At 41.8% G+C, this 15,678-nt stretch overlaps 1 protein-coding gene across 2 annotated transcripts in view; it reads left to right on the top strand.

The window, feature by feature from the left end:
- The window catches only part of ror2 (receptor tyrosine kinase-like orphan receptor 2), a 162,118-nt gene that overhangs the window by 95,921 nt on the left and 50,519 nt on the right, over positions 1–15,678 (top strand). For both annotated transcript variants that reach the window (XR_012051017.1, XM_061980576.1), the window contains exon 2: positions 9,724–9,795. Coding sequence is in view for 1 of the 2 variants with exons in the window: in XM_061980576.1 (XP_061836560.1) it covers positions 9,724–9,795 (72 nt within the window). In the remaining variant the exon portion in view is untranslated. The remainder of the gene's footprint in view (positions 1–9,723; positions 9,796–15,678) is intronic.

Here is a 15,678-nt window from a genome sequence, read left to right as displayed (position 1 = left end):
TGATTAAATTACATTATAATCACTGTGCAGTTTTAATCGACTATTTCTTCAGTTAAGGAGCATGATGTTGACAAAAGCTCTGTGTGCCTGAATAAAGACAAATATTTTTTTAGGTAAATTATTGCTTATTTCTGTTATGTGTGGCACCTTGAAACAAATAAATGTTGATTGGCAGCCTAAAAGTAACATGTGTTACTTTACTCATTATTTTTGTAGATGTATGCATTTTTATGTATAACATATAAAATTGCTAATCGAATTGCAATCACAATTTTGGAGAAAAAAAAAAAATCACAATTAGGTTTCTTCACAAAATCGGTCAACTGTACTTTCCATCATTTGGGATTTCGATGCTACCAAAACACATGTAGACATAATTTTTAGGTCCAAAACTATGAAATAAGTGCCAATGTTATTAGCCCTTTAAATAAAGTTGTCATTTACATGTTCATGTGGATCGAGCTCACAATTTTGTTTAGTTTTTTTAAAATTGTGCAGCCCTAATTGTGTAATGTTTTCTCTCAAATTTGAAGTCATTGAACATTTGTATTAATTTTTAACAGCAGTTGGCAGTACTGAAAATAGGCAGAGGAATGGTGAGGCGACTGCCAGGAATCTGGTTATACTCTTGCTGAGGACTCTGGATGAAAAGAATATGCTGGACAAACGGTTAAATGATTATGAAATAAAATGACAAGCATCAAAAGATGACTTTAACATAAACACCAAATGGCGTCTGGTAGTTGGAGTTCCTGGAACTGAAAGATTCCAGTGGCCTATTGTGTTTTGCACTTTTTTTTTTTTTTTTACATTTGTAAACATGTTAAACTTCTAATTATTTTGAAAACGAATGTATGCGTTTCTTTTTTTGTGTTCGGTGTGTTGTTGATGTCAGCAGTAGATTTACAATATTTGTGAGCTATGGCTTCAAAGCTCAAGTGTGTGTTGATGCCTGAGCTTCATTCCTGCCGATGCTACATTTTTATGATACGATGTGTAAAAGCAATCTTCTGTTATCTGCAGAAGGAAGACTTTGCTAGATAATTGGATGGTCAGACCTGTTGGTGGCAAATATTGGGCATTGTATTGGTGAAAATAATTGTTTTTGCTCAGCATAGTCCTCCAGCACCACCAATTTCCTGAAGCAACAACATCTGTCCAGCACATGACGTGTATCATCGGGAAGTAAGGAGCCAAACTGGGTTCAAGGCGACTTAATAACTCGATCATACGTTGTATCTGCGCACATGTGCCCTGACCTGATTAGGTCTGTGGGTGAGCCAGAGATGATTACTCTGAACTTCCAGTGAATCTATTTCACATACTGTAGTTGATTTACAAATAAATGCTACAGAATAGCAAGAACTCCCAACTAATCAAAGTGATTGCATTGCTGTTGATATCTTGCTTTAAGACAAGAAAACATTCAAGCATTCCGCTTTATGATGTCAGCTCAGCATTTTTCTTATCATTCAGTTTGGAACAAGAAACCTTCATGTACTTTCTTCCAGCACAACTGTAAAAAAAATATTTAAAATCTTGATTAGCATGTTCGTGCGATTACATTTTTGAACGAGAAAGATGAGAAAACTGGAGAAATGTCTACAAAGTGAAATAGTTTAAGTTAATGAATATATTTTCACCTCATTCAGTATTTGAGCTTGATAGTGTAGATCAGGGGTGCCCGAATTACGTCCTGCTCTAGGTCTCCATTTTAGAGTAAGGCAATAATTAATTTTTTTACCTGATTGCAGCACACTACAATTTGAATTATTAATTGATCAGTAGTGTTAGTTTTTGATTTGACTGTGAGCAATTATACATTACATTGTGATAAATGTGCATAGAAGCGTCATATACGTGCCAATAAGACGGCCTTTCCCATCCAACAAAATCATTTTAAAAAACACAACAAGTTAATACAAAAAACACACAACCTGACCACTGAACTATGTGGACATTATACAAAATGTCTAATTGCTACAATGAGTTAAAAATTACCAAGCATTATGGGTAAAATGCACAGCACTCTCCACACTTCGACATGTTTGACACATTTAAACTGCTTGATATTTCTGATGGATTACACAACTTTAAGGAGGTCGCCAGGGAAATGAACAAGGTAGGAGTGGTTAACATACTAATATAATATCGAAAGTTTTATCGATTATACTTCATATCGTTATATTTGGATAGATGGAGTTGACGACACAGACACCAGGGGGCAGTAATGTTCAATGATTTATTATATATATATATATATATATATATATATATATATATACCGTATATATATATATATATATATATATATATATATATATATATATATATATATAATAAACAATACTAACTAATAACTTAACTAAGGAAATGGTGTGTGACTAAACCCAAGAGAGTGTATGTGTGAGACTATGTGTATGATTAGCTGAAGTGTGTGTTACCTAGTGTTGAGGAGAGCGAGAGGAGGGACAAAGCAGGCGGGCAGTCTGTGCACAAGCAAGCCATCGAGGGCAGGAGAGAAACGACAAGGTCCGTGTCCAGGCGAGGGTCGAGGATCGAGGAAGGCAGTCCAAATTCACAAGGGAACAACGGTAGATCACAATGGGTAAGACTCGGGAAGGCACTGTGAGAGAACAACAAGGACATTAGAACACGGAGGGAAAAATGCAGAGAGAGACAGAGAGCATAAGGCTTGTCGGCTTACGGTATACAAAGGGTAACTAAGTTCCCGCAAGGATCCTTGGGTCCACTGGTCCTTTATCCAGCTCGCCCTCATCAGTCCCAGATGTGCAGATTGCCGATCACCCACAGCCTTGCTGGCATATGGGCGTGACCCGGCCAGTGTGAGCAGGGGCGTGATACGGCTAGCGCGAGCAGGGGCGTGTCTCGGTGCACTGTCAGCAGAGGTGCTTGAAGACCCAGCTGCCGGGTGCCAGATGCCCGCCTGTGAGGCCGAGGAGGACGATGTCGTCGGAGCCGAAGTTAAGGAGGACGATGTCGTCGGAGCCGGAGACGTGGAGGACGATGTCGTTGGAGCTGGAGACGTGAAGGACGACGTCGTAGGAGACGTGGGTGCTGGCTGAGGAGCTGGCCGTGGTGCTGAAGCCGGCGCTGGCCGTGGTGCTGAAGCCGGCGCTGGCTGTGGTGCTGACGCCGACGCTGGCTGCGGTGCTGACGTTGGAACCAGCCTGGGTGCAGGTGCTGGGACAGGGTCCAGTCCGGGTGCTGGTACTGGTATAGGCACCAGCCTAGGAGTGGGTGCCGGTGCTGGCATGGGAACCAGCCTAGGAGCGGGGGCCAGCCTGGGAGCTGGTGCTAGCTTGGGGGCCATCCTGGGGACTGATGCCAGCTCGGGGGCCAGCCTGGGGACTGTTGTTAGCTCGGGGGCCAGCCTGGGGACTGGTGCTGACACGGGGGCCAGCTTGGGTACTGGTGCTGACAAGGGGGCCAGCCTGGGGACTGACTGGTGCTGACACGGGGGCCTGCCTGGGAGCTGGTGCAGACACAGGGACCTGCCTGGGAGCTGGTACAGACACGGGGGCCAGCCTGGGAGCTGGTGCAGACACGGGGGCGGTACTAAAGTCACTGGGGGCGGGGCTAAGGAAAACTGCCGTCAGGTCCTTATATTTAATTTGGCGGGAACTTACTGTTATGTTTGGCGAGATGGAGTTGACGACAGACACCAGGGGGCAGTAATGTTCAATGATTTATTATATGTATAGTCAATATATATATATATATATATATATATATATATATATATATATATATATATATATATATATATATATATATATATATATATATATATATATACTGTATATATATATAATAATAAACAATACTAACTAATAATTAAACTAAGGAAATGGAGTGTGACTAAACCCAAGAGAGTGTATGTGTGAGGCTATGTGTATGATTAGCTGAAGTGTGTGTTACCTAGTGTTGAGGAGAGCAAGAGGAGGGGCAAAGCAGGCGGGCAGTCCATGCACAAGCAAGCCATCGAGGGCAGGAGAGAAGCAACAAGGTACGTGTCCAGGCAAGGGTCGAGGATCGAGGAAGGCAGTCCAAATCCACAACGGTAGATCACAATTGGTAAGACTCGGGAAGGCACTGTGGGAGGACAACAAGGACGTCAGAACACGGAGGGAAAAACGCAGAGAGAGACAGAGAGCATAAGGCTTGTGTTTTGTGTGTGTGTTGGCATGGGCGGGTCCACATGACAGCGTATGGTTTGATTTTCCTTGAAAACTGGGCTTCATCGCAGCTGGTTGTACTGTATTTTACATGTTTATCATGTTTGGCAAACTTTACTCTTCAATTTGACATAACATTTATATTCAGACCTAAATCATTGTTATCGCTGTCCCGTTTGAATTAAAGCATTTGTAAACCATTTTTTCTGTCAAATTTCAACTACCAGTTACTGTAAATTTGTTTTTAGACAATTCTGAAGTTAGTGTAGTGATGTAGATATTTAATGTATTATATTTATCTATAATTAAATGACATTACAGTCATATATATATATATATATATATATATATATATATATATATATATATATATATATATATACAGTATATATATGTATTTACCAACTTTGCCAAAATCATTGTATTCTGCTTTTATTTACAAATTACACAACATGCCAACTTCACTGGTTTTGGGTTTTATATATCAGTGTTTCCCTAGATTGCCACTATATATGTGGGGGCGTGGTCAATATGACATTATATATTATTATTATATAACATGATCATTGGCAACACTAAATTGGCCTTAGTGTGTGACAGTGAGTGTGAATGTTGTCTGTCTATCTGTGTTGGCCCTGTGATGAGGTGGCGACTTGTCCAGGGTGTACCCTACCGCCCGAATGCAGCTGAGATAGGCTCCAGCACCCCCCGTGACCCCAAAAGGGACAAGCGGTAGAAAGTGGATGGATGGATGATCATTTTGATTTACAATAATGCATATATTTTCTTTAAAAAGGCTAAACAAATGTTTTACGTGTATTTAAAAACAAATATTAGTGTTATTAGATATTAATAATAACATTAATAATATTAATATTTAAATTTGTTATTTTATCATCAGAATCACAATCAGTTTTAACACAAGGAATTTGACTTGGTAGACAGTGCTTCCTTTGTTCAATGCAGTTTCAATTGTTGCTTATCTTCCTCCCTGAATGTTGCAATTTAGTTTGCCAAATATGTTGAATTGAGTCGAGTTGAGTTTGAGTTTCTTTCAAACATGCATGCATACATGACCAGCCCGATGAAGCCAACAGGACCACATCATCTGCAAAAAGCAGGGATGCGATCCTCTGGCCACCAAACTGGAAACCCTCCAGATCCTGACTGTGCCTAGAAATTCTGTCCATAAAGATAATGAACAGGTGACAAAGGGCAGCCCTGGTGGAGTCCAACGTCCACTGGGAACATGTCTGACTTATTACCGGCAATGCGAACCAGACTCCTGCTCCGCTTGTACAGGGGCCATATGGCATGTAGCAACGTACCCTGGACCCTGTACTCCTAAAGCACCCCCCACAGGACACTGCAAGGGACATGATCAAAGGCCTTTTTCAGCGTTCACTGGGGCGGTTTGCAGCCAAGTGTGAAGCTGCTGGGAGGAGGATCAGCATCTCCAAATCTGAGGCCATGGTTCTCAGTCGGAAAAGGGTGCACTCACCCCTCAGGTCGGGAGTGAAGTTCTGCCTCAAGTTGAGGAGTTCAAGTATCTCGGGGTTTTGTTCACGAGTGAGGGAAGAATAGAATGCGAGATCAACAGACTGATTGGTGCGGCGTCTGCAGTGATGCAGTCACTGCACCGGTCTGTTGTGGTGAAGAAGGCCCTGAGCCAGAAGGCGAAGGTCTCGATTCACTATGTTCCTACCCTCACCTATGGTCGTGAACTTTGGGTAATGGCCGAAAGGACATGTCTGGGATCACCCTCAGAGATAGAGTGAGGAGCTCGGTCATCCGGGAGAGACTCCTCCACATCGAGAGGAGCGAGTTGAGATGGCTCGGGCATCTACTACGGATGCCTCCTGGACGCCTCCCTGGTGAGGTGTTTCGGGCATGTCCAGCCGGGAGGAGACCTCGGGGCAGACCTAGGACTCGTTGGAGGGACTATGTCTCACAGCAAGGGATGATGTTCGAAATCGGTTCTCCCGGTTGTTCGATAAGAAAATAACTTTTTCCAAGGACTCAAATCCCTTTTTGAGAACCGGTTCCCGTTATCGAGGCCACTATAGTAAAGAAAAAGAGTTGGTTCTTTATTCGAATCCCTGGGAACGAATCCCTTCCCACGTACAGGAAATGCCCTGTGGGACTGCAATGTTATGCCCATTTGATTGTAGACTTGTGGCGATATAAAAATACTACGCGTCATTAGTTTGGGCACTTTCGGGTTGGCGAGACAATTGAGAAGTAGACAAGTTGTGTTAGCTCTTACAAGCCTTGGAAAAGATAAGTCTGTAAGTAAACTGTTTAACTTGTTTATGTAACTCAATATTAAGGTGGAAAGTGGTTCAGTTTGATACTAAGATGTTTATTGAAAAACGATTTTTGTGCACTGTTTCAATGGATGTTTTGAGGACTTAAAATGGCTGCCAGTCGTGTATTCCCACCATCGAAATAGTTTCAACACTCAGAAGTATTTGTTTGATGATAGTACTGTATATTTGTGTGAAGCTAATATTTACATATTGTGTATTAAATTTCAGTATGTTAATTGAATCACATAGCTTATACATTTGTCATTGTGTGTATTTCAGTTTAAAAAAAACAAAAAACAGTCCAGTGCAAGACAAAAGTAAAGATAGGAAAAGACAAAGCAATAACAACAACAATAAAGAGCCAAATGGATTAATCTGCTTTGGATTGTTTGTTAGCTGTCTGCCAAGCTGTATAACCTCAACACGTATAGTGAGGGCAGAACAGGCAATATGCAATTATTGCCAGGCTTCGCTCTCATGTTAGGGGGGAATAATTGTTGATTGATGTGGTGTTCATAGTGTCATAGTGTGTGTAGTTAATATGTTCCAATAGCAGCAGAAGTGCACTTTTTGGAGAGCTGTATTATTTTCAGTTTTGTGCCCAAGGGACTGATTTTATTTAACACTATATTATTATTTATACACCTTTAGTGATCACAGAAACAGGTTGTTTTTGTGTTACTGTATATATTTGTTTTTCTGAAAGATCCTACTTAATATAGTTTGGGTAAAAACAGTCAATATTTTTTTTATTTTTTTTTAGGGGGGTTTACAGTCAATATTTATTTATTTATTTTATTTTATTTTTTTCTTATAAAATAAAAGTGAGCTTTTGTTCAACCAAATATTGTATTTTTTTTCCATTTACAACAACCTATCTGGATTCGATACTTACGTTGGATCAAACAGAGTCATGTGACAATTCCTGCTGGATGAAGGCTCGCTGATTAACCAATTTAATCTGGGTTTGCAAGCAGTAAGCAATAGATTATAAATACTTATGATATAAGTAAATGTAGGAATCAAACTGAAACTCAACGTAGCACAATAAAAGTAGCAAGTCTTCTTCACAAAAATATACTCAAGTAAAAGTAAAAAGTATGTTGCATTTAAACTACTCTGACAAAGTACAATTTATCCAATATAATGGAGTAAATTTAGCGCATTACTACTGGTAATCAGTCGGCTTCTTCAGCACATCTGCAATTATGTTTTTTTTAGTCAAATGGGATCTTTTAATGTCGCTTTCACATTGCAAAAAAAAAAGTGACTTCTAATGCGAACGGTATCGGACCTGCGTACAGACATAACGCCATGCCGTCTCACGTGCTGCGGTGTCTACGGAAGTAAAAATGGCTAGTAAGTCTCAGTTCTGCCGTATAAAAAATGATTAATAATTTGCTATGATGATACGATTTTCTTTAAAAAAGGCTAAAAAATGTATACAGTTCACACATTTAAAACAAATCTGAGTTATTAATTAGTAATAACATCCATCCATCCATCCATTTTCTACCGCTTGTCCCTTTCGGAGTCGCGGGGGGTGCTGGAGCCTATCTAAGCTGCATTCTATATTTTTATATTAAATCAGTTTGCTCTATTTTAATTTGTTGCTGTTTAATGTACAATGTCCTTTGTTAAAAAATTGCAAGTGTCTAGAGACATTTAGTGACTTTTTCTTTATTAAAAAGGATTAGCAACAAATGTACTATCTTTTTCTGGTGTTATTACAAAAGGTACCATTGTCTAAAACTCTACTTCAGTCCCTCGATGTCCCTGACATGACGTCACACTTGCTTGGCGCTGCTGCTTCACTTGGACTTTTTCTCCTATTATCTGTACATTTTGTAGATCGCTGTCTGCGGGTATATCTGGAATATATTAAAGTTATGTCGCAGATATGCTGACTACGCTCCAGACAATGGCGTGCGTCTTGTTTACTTCACAACATCATGTTTCAGCAGCGCTGTTTTGGGGGATCAAAGTCAAATTTCGGTGGATCACTAATCAGTAGTGCGCAAATAATAGGCCATATTAATCCATTCATACTGTAATGACCTGCTGGTAGTAATGTTTTATGTTTGTGTGGTTTTGATTTGATGTTTATTTTCCCATGATCTCAAACACACCGTCTGTGCTTTAAAGCAGATTGGTGGAGAATGAGGAAGTGTTGTTGAGTGTCCAGGGCTTGTCCAGGGAAGTATGGAGACAAAAGTGTTTGCATGGGAGGCAAAATCTGTTGGAATTGGATAATAGGATTCTCAACAAAAGTTTAAAAATAGCGAACGTCAGACTTTTGACTTCTTCTGGAGGCTACAATGCATTTACATTAATTTAATTTGTTTTCACTTAAAAAACAACAACTTATATTTAAGGTGTGGGGGTTATCATTTTGCCATGCGCCAAGTTCAGTTACATTAAGGAGAAACCCTGACATACAAAAGAGGTTGGATTTGAAAAAATCTGAATTGCCCTCTTCACATTGACATGAAAAAATCAGATACAGTTCACATATGGACAAACAAATTGGAACTGATCTGCTTGGTAAACAAGGCCAAGATTCATGGTTCATTAGTTCATCAGGTGTTTGCTGCCTTACTATTCTGTAAGCATTCAGGATTTAATGTACTGTGGTACCTAAATTTAAGACTACCCAATTTCAGAGTGTTTTGAAATAAGGGCTGTCTCTCAGCTAATTGTTATGCTTTGAGTTGCAGGTAAAAATTTTAGTTACAAGCATCCACACTTTTAGTTGGCAAAGCAAATTCCACAGTGAAGCCCGTAAAATCTGCCGAAAGCATTTGGTCTTCTTCGCTGGCAATTGCCTATAACTAGAGATTGACATAACTTTGTTTTACAACTATTGCAACGAAGAAAGTGAGTATGAAGGACAGTACTGAGAAAAAGAAGCAACATTGATTTGATTTATTTCCACTTAGGAGGTCTGTCACAAAACCAATTAAGCTTGTGAGCTGAGGTACTACTGTATCACGCTGCATATTCTCTTCTCAGTATCTGTTATTCACCTCAGTGTTTCAGGAAAAATATTTGCACTGTGGATTCTTGCTCATCTTTTAACTTTATTCAAGTGCTGTGATTATCTGCAGCTGCTTGGTTTGCATGAAATACCTTTTTATTACCTGCACTTTGCCTCTGTTTCTGCATCCTGGTGTTTAATACCGTTTCAACTATAACTCCATGACTATTTTCTGCAGGTGGCCCTGGGCTCTCAGTGGATGTAGACAGTCCGGTTGAGTCTCAAAGTGGAGCTGCACCGACGCAAGAAGGTAAGCAGTGCAAATATAAGAAGCTTTACAGGGTGTTTACAAAGTATGGGTATATGGCAGTGACGTGCTGTCAGTAAAAATGAGATGTTCAAAAGCGAAGTAATAAAGTTAAATTCGTTTTATTATTTTTCTTTTGGTCTATGCTTTCTATGTGATTTTGGTGTGGTTCCTGTACATTTTGTAAATTTTCATAGTCAAAATCGCGTAAATTCCGTGTCACAGGCTCCACAGCTACACGCAAAGTGTATTGAGTGTGTGCGTGCAAGGGGGCACATGCCACGGGGAAAAGGCAGGCCATGAGGCAGCAAGTACCTCTCCCTCAAAGTAGGGGGCGATATATCAAAAATGCATGAACTGCCAACACCGGTTAACCCTTAAGAAGGCCCCCCTCTCCCTTGTGGAGGAGGGACACAGGTCCGGTGGCCATGGATGAAGTGCTGGCTGTCCAGAGTCAAGACCCGGGGGTGGACCGCTCGCCTGTGCATCGGTTGGGGACATCTCTGCGCTGCTGACCCGTCTTCGCTCGAGATGGTCTCCTGCTGACCCCACTATGGACTGGACTCTCACTATTAAGTTAGATCTACTATGGACTGGACTTTCACAATATTATGTCAGACCCACTCGACGTCCATGGCATCCGGTCTCCCCTAGAAGGGGGCGGGGTCACCCACATATGCGGTCCTCTCCAATGTTTCTCATAGTAATTCACATCGACGTACCATTGGGGTTGTGAGTTTTTCCTTGCCCTTATGTGGGCTCTGTACCGCAGATGTCGTTGTGGCTTGTGCAGCCCTTTGAGACACTTGTGATTTAGGGCTATATAAATAAACATTGATTGATTGATTGATTGAGAAGAAGAAAACAACAGACAACAACTGCTACTGCAAACTGGGATGCTTTTTCGTATTAAAAATAGAGGATTTGATAAGGAAAAATAAGGAACTTTTCAAGACTGGACTTTCAATCAAAACAAGAAGTCATTATTACTGGGAGACCAACGCCACAGCTGCCAGATTTGATTCAAACGTGTGTGGTCCGAGGATTCAAAAGGATTGGTATCCAGCACATGGATGGATGGATAGATGGATGGTATACTGGAAAATAATGGCTTTATGGTTGTGCTACAAAAAAACGTCAGTATTTCTTTCCCTGCCTTTTATTCTCAACAAATCACCCTGCCTTCCGCCCGAATGCAGCTGAGATAGGCTCCAGCACTCCCCGCAACCCGAGAGGGACAAGCGGTAGAAAATGGATGGGATGGGATGGATCTGAAAAACCTGCCAAGAAGCCTCGAAAAACATCAAAGCTCATTTGCCAACATTCAAGGTCAGATTTATTTCAAAACGTTTGGAATATCACGTATTGATCTGGCTCTAAACTAGACTAAATATCAGCATCCACAATGCCAATGTAAAGGAACATCGTGAGATATTAAAAGACCTGATAAACACCACTTGCTTTTTGGGGAAACAGGAGCTTGCATTTTGTGGCAATTATCTCAAATGAGAGAAACAGACTTTTAAAACTCAAAGAAAAAGAGAAAAAGGAGGACTTCTACAACGAAGTCATAGAGATCTTCGTCCAGAAGGAAAGGCGAATGGACTTCATTTACAAGTAAAGGCAAGATATACTGTCTAGTGCAGGGGTACCCAAAATCCGGCCCTCGGGAAGTCCCAAGTTAAAAAATATTTTAAATTTTTTAATTGGAATTTTTTCATTTTTTTATTTGTCCTTTCTTATCCATTTTCCACCGCTTGTTACTCTCAGTGTCTCCTAGCTGCTCAGGCATATCATATTGTCTAAAAATGCATTTTCCCATCGATAACGTGACATCATTGCGCTCGTTCCGTAGTGTTGGGCGAGCACGCAGCAAGTGCACACTCTTTCAGTCAATTATTATATATATATATATATATATATATATATATATATATATATATATATGTATATATATATATATACAGCCCGGCCCCCGGCCAAATTGTTTTAACCCAATGCGGCCCCCAAGTCAAAAAGTTTGGGGACCCATGGTCTAGTGTCTGCTCTGCAGTTGCTGTGTTAATTGTGTGCTAAGTGTGTTGAAATGTTTTATTCTAGCATCATACTGTGTGTTTTTGTGATTTTAAGCCGGTGCCATTGTACTGTACTGTCATGTTTGTAAATCTGACTTGTTAAGTTAAGTTAAAGTTAAAGTACCAACGATTGTGAGTCAGTGACTTAGCATCATACTGTATGTTTGTAAATCTGACCAGTGGGTCAGTGCCTCCCCAACCTTAAACCTCACTGCACGTCACTGGTATATGGTTAAAAACACATACTGATTCAAATGTATTTTTTTAATTCATTCTATTGTTGATAAATAATATTTGAACATGATTCCCGTGATTTTCAATGCATTATTTGATGCGCTTTGCAAAATTCAGGTGAATTTGATGGAATAGGTCTGAATTGCCCATTGTACCCAGACTTTATGGACACCCTGTAGTATTGTGATTTTTACTATAGAAATAGTTGTACCGGTAGACATACTAGTAAACCATCTTTCCATTTTCTACGTCAAAGTGGGCAAGTGGTGACTTTTCGATCTTTGGCAACCTTGTCCAGTTTAACAAGTAGGAAAACTGACAGGTTCTCAGGCCAGCTGCGAGATATAATCCCAGGTTTTACGGGGACATCCCCCGGTTAGGCATACCCACAACACCTCACCAGGAAGACATCAAACTAAAATTACCTCGATGCCCACGCCACCTAAACCCGCTTCTCTGTATGTGAAGGAGCAGTGTCTCTATTCTTAGCTCCTCCCTCTGAGCTCCTCACTATTGCTAAAGACACACATAAAGTTTTTTTATGGGGTGCCGAATGTAAAACTTCAGTCACACTTTTCTAGCAGATTTAACAATTTTTTATCATATTTTAATCACATTTAAGTTTTAATTAGATGTTAACGCTAAATATTATATAATTATATAAAAAAATAATAAAAACCTAAATCTTTAATCAAAACCTAAATATTAAATATAAACCTAACTCTTAAATGTAAACCTAAATGTTCAATCTAAATGTATATGTGAGCGCTAAATCCATCCATCCATCCATCCATCCATCTTCTTCCGCTTATCTGAGGTCGGGTCGCGGGGGCAGCAACCTAAGCAGGGAAGCCCAGACTTTTCTCTCCCCAGCCACTTCGTCCAGCTCTTCCCGGGGGATCCCGAGGTGTTCCCAGGCCAGCCGGGAGACATAGTCTTCCCAACGTGTCGTGGGTCTTCCCCGTGGCCTTCTACCGGTTGGATGTGCCCTAAACACCTCCCTAGGGAGGCGTTCGGGTGGCATCCTGACCAGATGCCCGAACCACCTCATCTGGCTCCTCCCGATGTGGAGGAGCAGCGGCTTTACTTTGAGCTCCCCCCGGATGGCAGAGCTTTCCACCCTATCTCTAAGGGAGAGCCCCGCTACCCGGCGGAGGAAACTCATTTCGGCCGCTTGTACCCGTGATCATGTCCTTTCGGTCATAACCCAAAGCTCATAGGTGAGGATGGGAACGTAGATCGACCGTTAAATTGAGAGCTTTGCTTCCGGCTCAGCTCCTTCTTCACCACAACGGATCGATACAGCATCTGCATTACTGAAGACGCCGCACCGATCCGCCTGTCGATCTCACGATCAACTCTTCCCTCACTCGTGAACAAGACTCCGAGGTACTTGAACTCCTCCACTTGGGGCAGGGTCTCCTCCCCAACCCGTAGATGGCACTCCACCCTTTTACGGGCGAGAACCATGGACTCGGACTTGAAGGTGCTGATTCTCATCCCAGTCGCTTCACACTTGGCTGCGAACCGATCCAGTGAGAGCTGAAGATCCTGGCCAGATGAAGCCATCAGGACCACATCATCTGCAAAAAGCAGAGACCTAATCCTGCAGCCACCAAACCGGATCGCCTCAACGCCTTGACTGCGCCTAGAATTCTGTCCATAAAAGTTATGAACAGAATCGGTGACAAAGGGCAGCCTTGGCAGAGTCCAACCCTCACTGGAAATGTGTCCGATTTACCGGCAATGCGGACCAAGCTCTGACACTGATTGTACAGGGAGCGGACCGCCACAATCAGACAGTCCGATACCCCATACTCTCTGAGCACTCCCCACAGGACTTCCGGAGGGACACGGTCGAATGCCTTCTCCAAGTCCACAAAGCACATGTAGACTGGTTGGGCTAACTCTCATGCACCCTTAAGAACCCTGCCGAGAGTATAGAGCTGGTCCACAGTTCCACGACCGGGACGAAAACCACACTGTTCCTCCTGAATCCGAGGTTCCTCTCCAGTACAGTCCAGAATAGATCTTACCGGGAAGGCTGAGGAGTGTGATCCCACGATAGTTGGAACACACCCTCCGGTTACTCTTCTTAAAGAGAGGAACCACCACCCCGGTCTGCAAATCCAGAGGTACCGCCTCCGAAGTCCACGCGATGCTGCAAAGTCTTGTCAACCAAGACAGCCCCACAGCATCCAGAGCCTTAAAGAACTCCGGGTGATCTCATCCACCCCCGGGGCCTTGCCACCGAGGAGCTTTTTAACTACCTCAGCAACCTCAGCCCCAGAAATAGGAGAGCCCACCACAGATTCCCCAGGCACTGCTTCCTCATAGGAAGACGTGTTGGTGGGATTGAGGAGGTCTTTGAAGTATTCCCTCCACCGATCCACAACATCCACAGTCGAGGTCAACAGAACACCATCCTCAACATACACGGTGTTGACAGTGCACTGCTTCTCCTTCCTGAGGCGGCGGATGGTGGTCCAGAATCGTTTTCCATGGCTTCCCCGAACTCCTCCCATGTCCAAGTTGTTGCCTCTGCGACCGCTGAAGCCGCACACCGCTTAGCCTGTCGGTAACTGTCCGTTGCCTTTGGAGTCCTATGAGCCTAAAGAACCCGATAGGACTCCTTCTTCAGCTTGACGGCAGCCCTCACCGCTGGTGTCCACCAACGGGTTCTAGGATTACCGCCACAACAGGCACCAACTACCTTGCGGCCCGGACAACATAGCTCCTAGGATCATTGGGACACGCAAACTCCTCTACCACGGTAAGGTGGCAGCTCAGAGAGGAGATAAATAACATAAATATCCTAAATGAGCTGAATTGGTTGGTGTTTGAATTGTTTAAATCAGTCAAGAAATGTTAAAAGATTAGCCATATTTAATTGAGAAATGGTATTACAGCATTCCTGGAAAACCAGGAATTGTTCTAGTTTACAAGTAAACTTGTTATTTTGTCCGAATTAAGAGGAATGTGTTGACAATGAAACAGTTGAAATGGGTTGAAAAATGTGAAAGGACCAGTTGAACGAGAAAAAAAATGTGTGGAAATAGGGTTAGGAGCACAGGGAATTCCTGGAAATTTGATGAACGTGGAAAAATTATAGTTTGAATGTCCAGGATGAGATGAATATGTCGAAGGTGGAATGGTTTGAATCGGTTGCAAAATGTGGGATATGTGGAAGTTTTAAAAATGGCCAATTCATTTTGAATGTTCTAAATTAGTTAAAATTCCTAGAATTTCGGGAAAACCGGTAATTTTTCCAGTTCAAAAAGACAGCAAACACTCTACAAACGTATGTCTTATAAGATTGTCCATTAGTCTGAGGTGTCTTAAGAGTGATTTTTTTCCAAATTGGCTCCAAAAAGGAGATGGGCCGGCAATCACCAGATGTATTTAGCTAGATTAGGTTTTAGTGGTTAAGGGTAATAGGTTAACACCATCAGTTAGCTAAATATATGTAATATAACTCACCTTGAGCTCACTCAGTAGATTATAAAGTCTGTTTGCATCGTCTCTGTGATTTTTTTTCATTACTATCACTATTAGAGGGGACCTATTATGTAAAACC

This window comes from Nerophis lumbriciformis, linkage group LG20 (genome assembly GCF_033978685.3).
Source record: "Nerophis lumbriciformis linkage group LG20, RoL_Nlum_v2.1, whole genome shotgun sequence".
NCBI classification, from domain to species: Eukaryota; Metazoa; Chordata; class Actinopteri; order Syngnathiformes; family Syngnathidae; genus Nerophis; species Nerophis lumbriciformis.
Note: the sequence above shows the minus strand (reverse complement) of the source record. Positions and strands in the feature narration are given on the sequence as shown.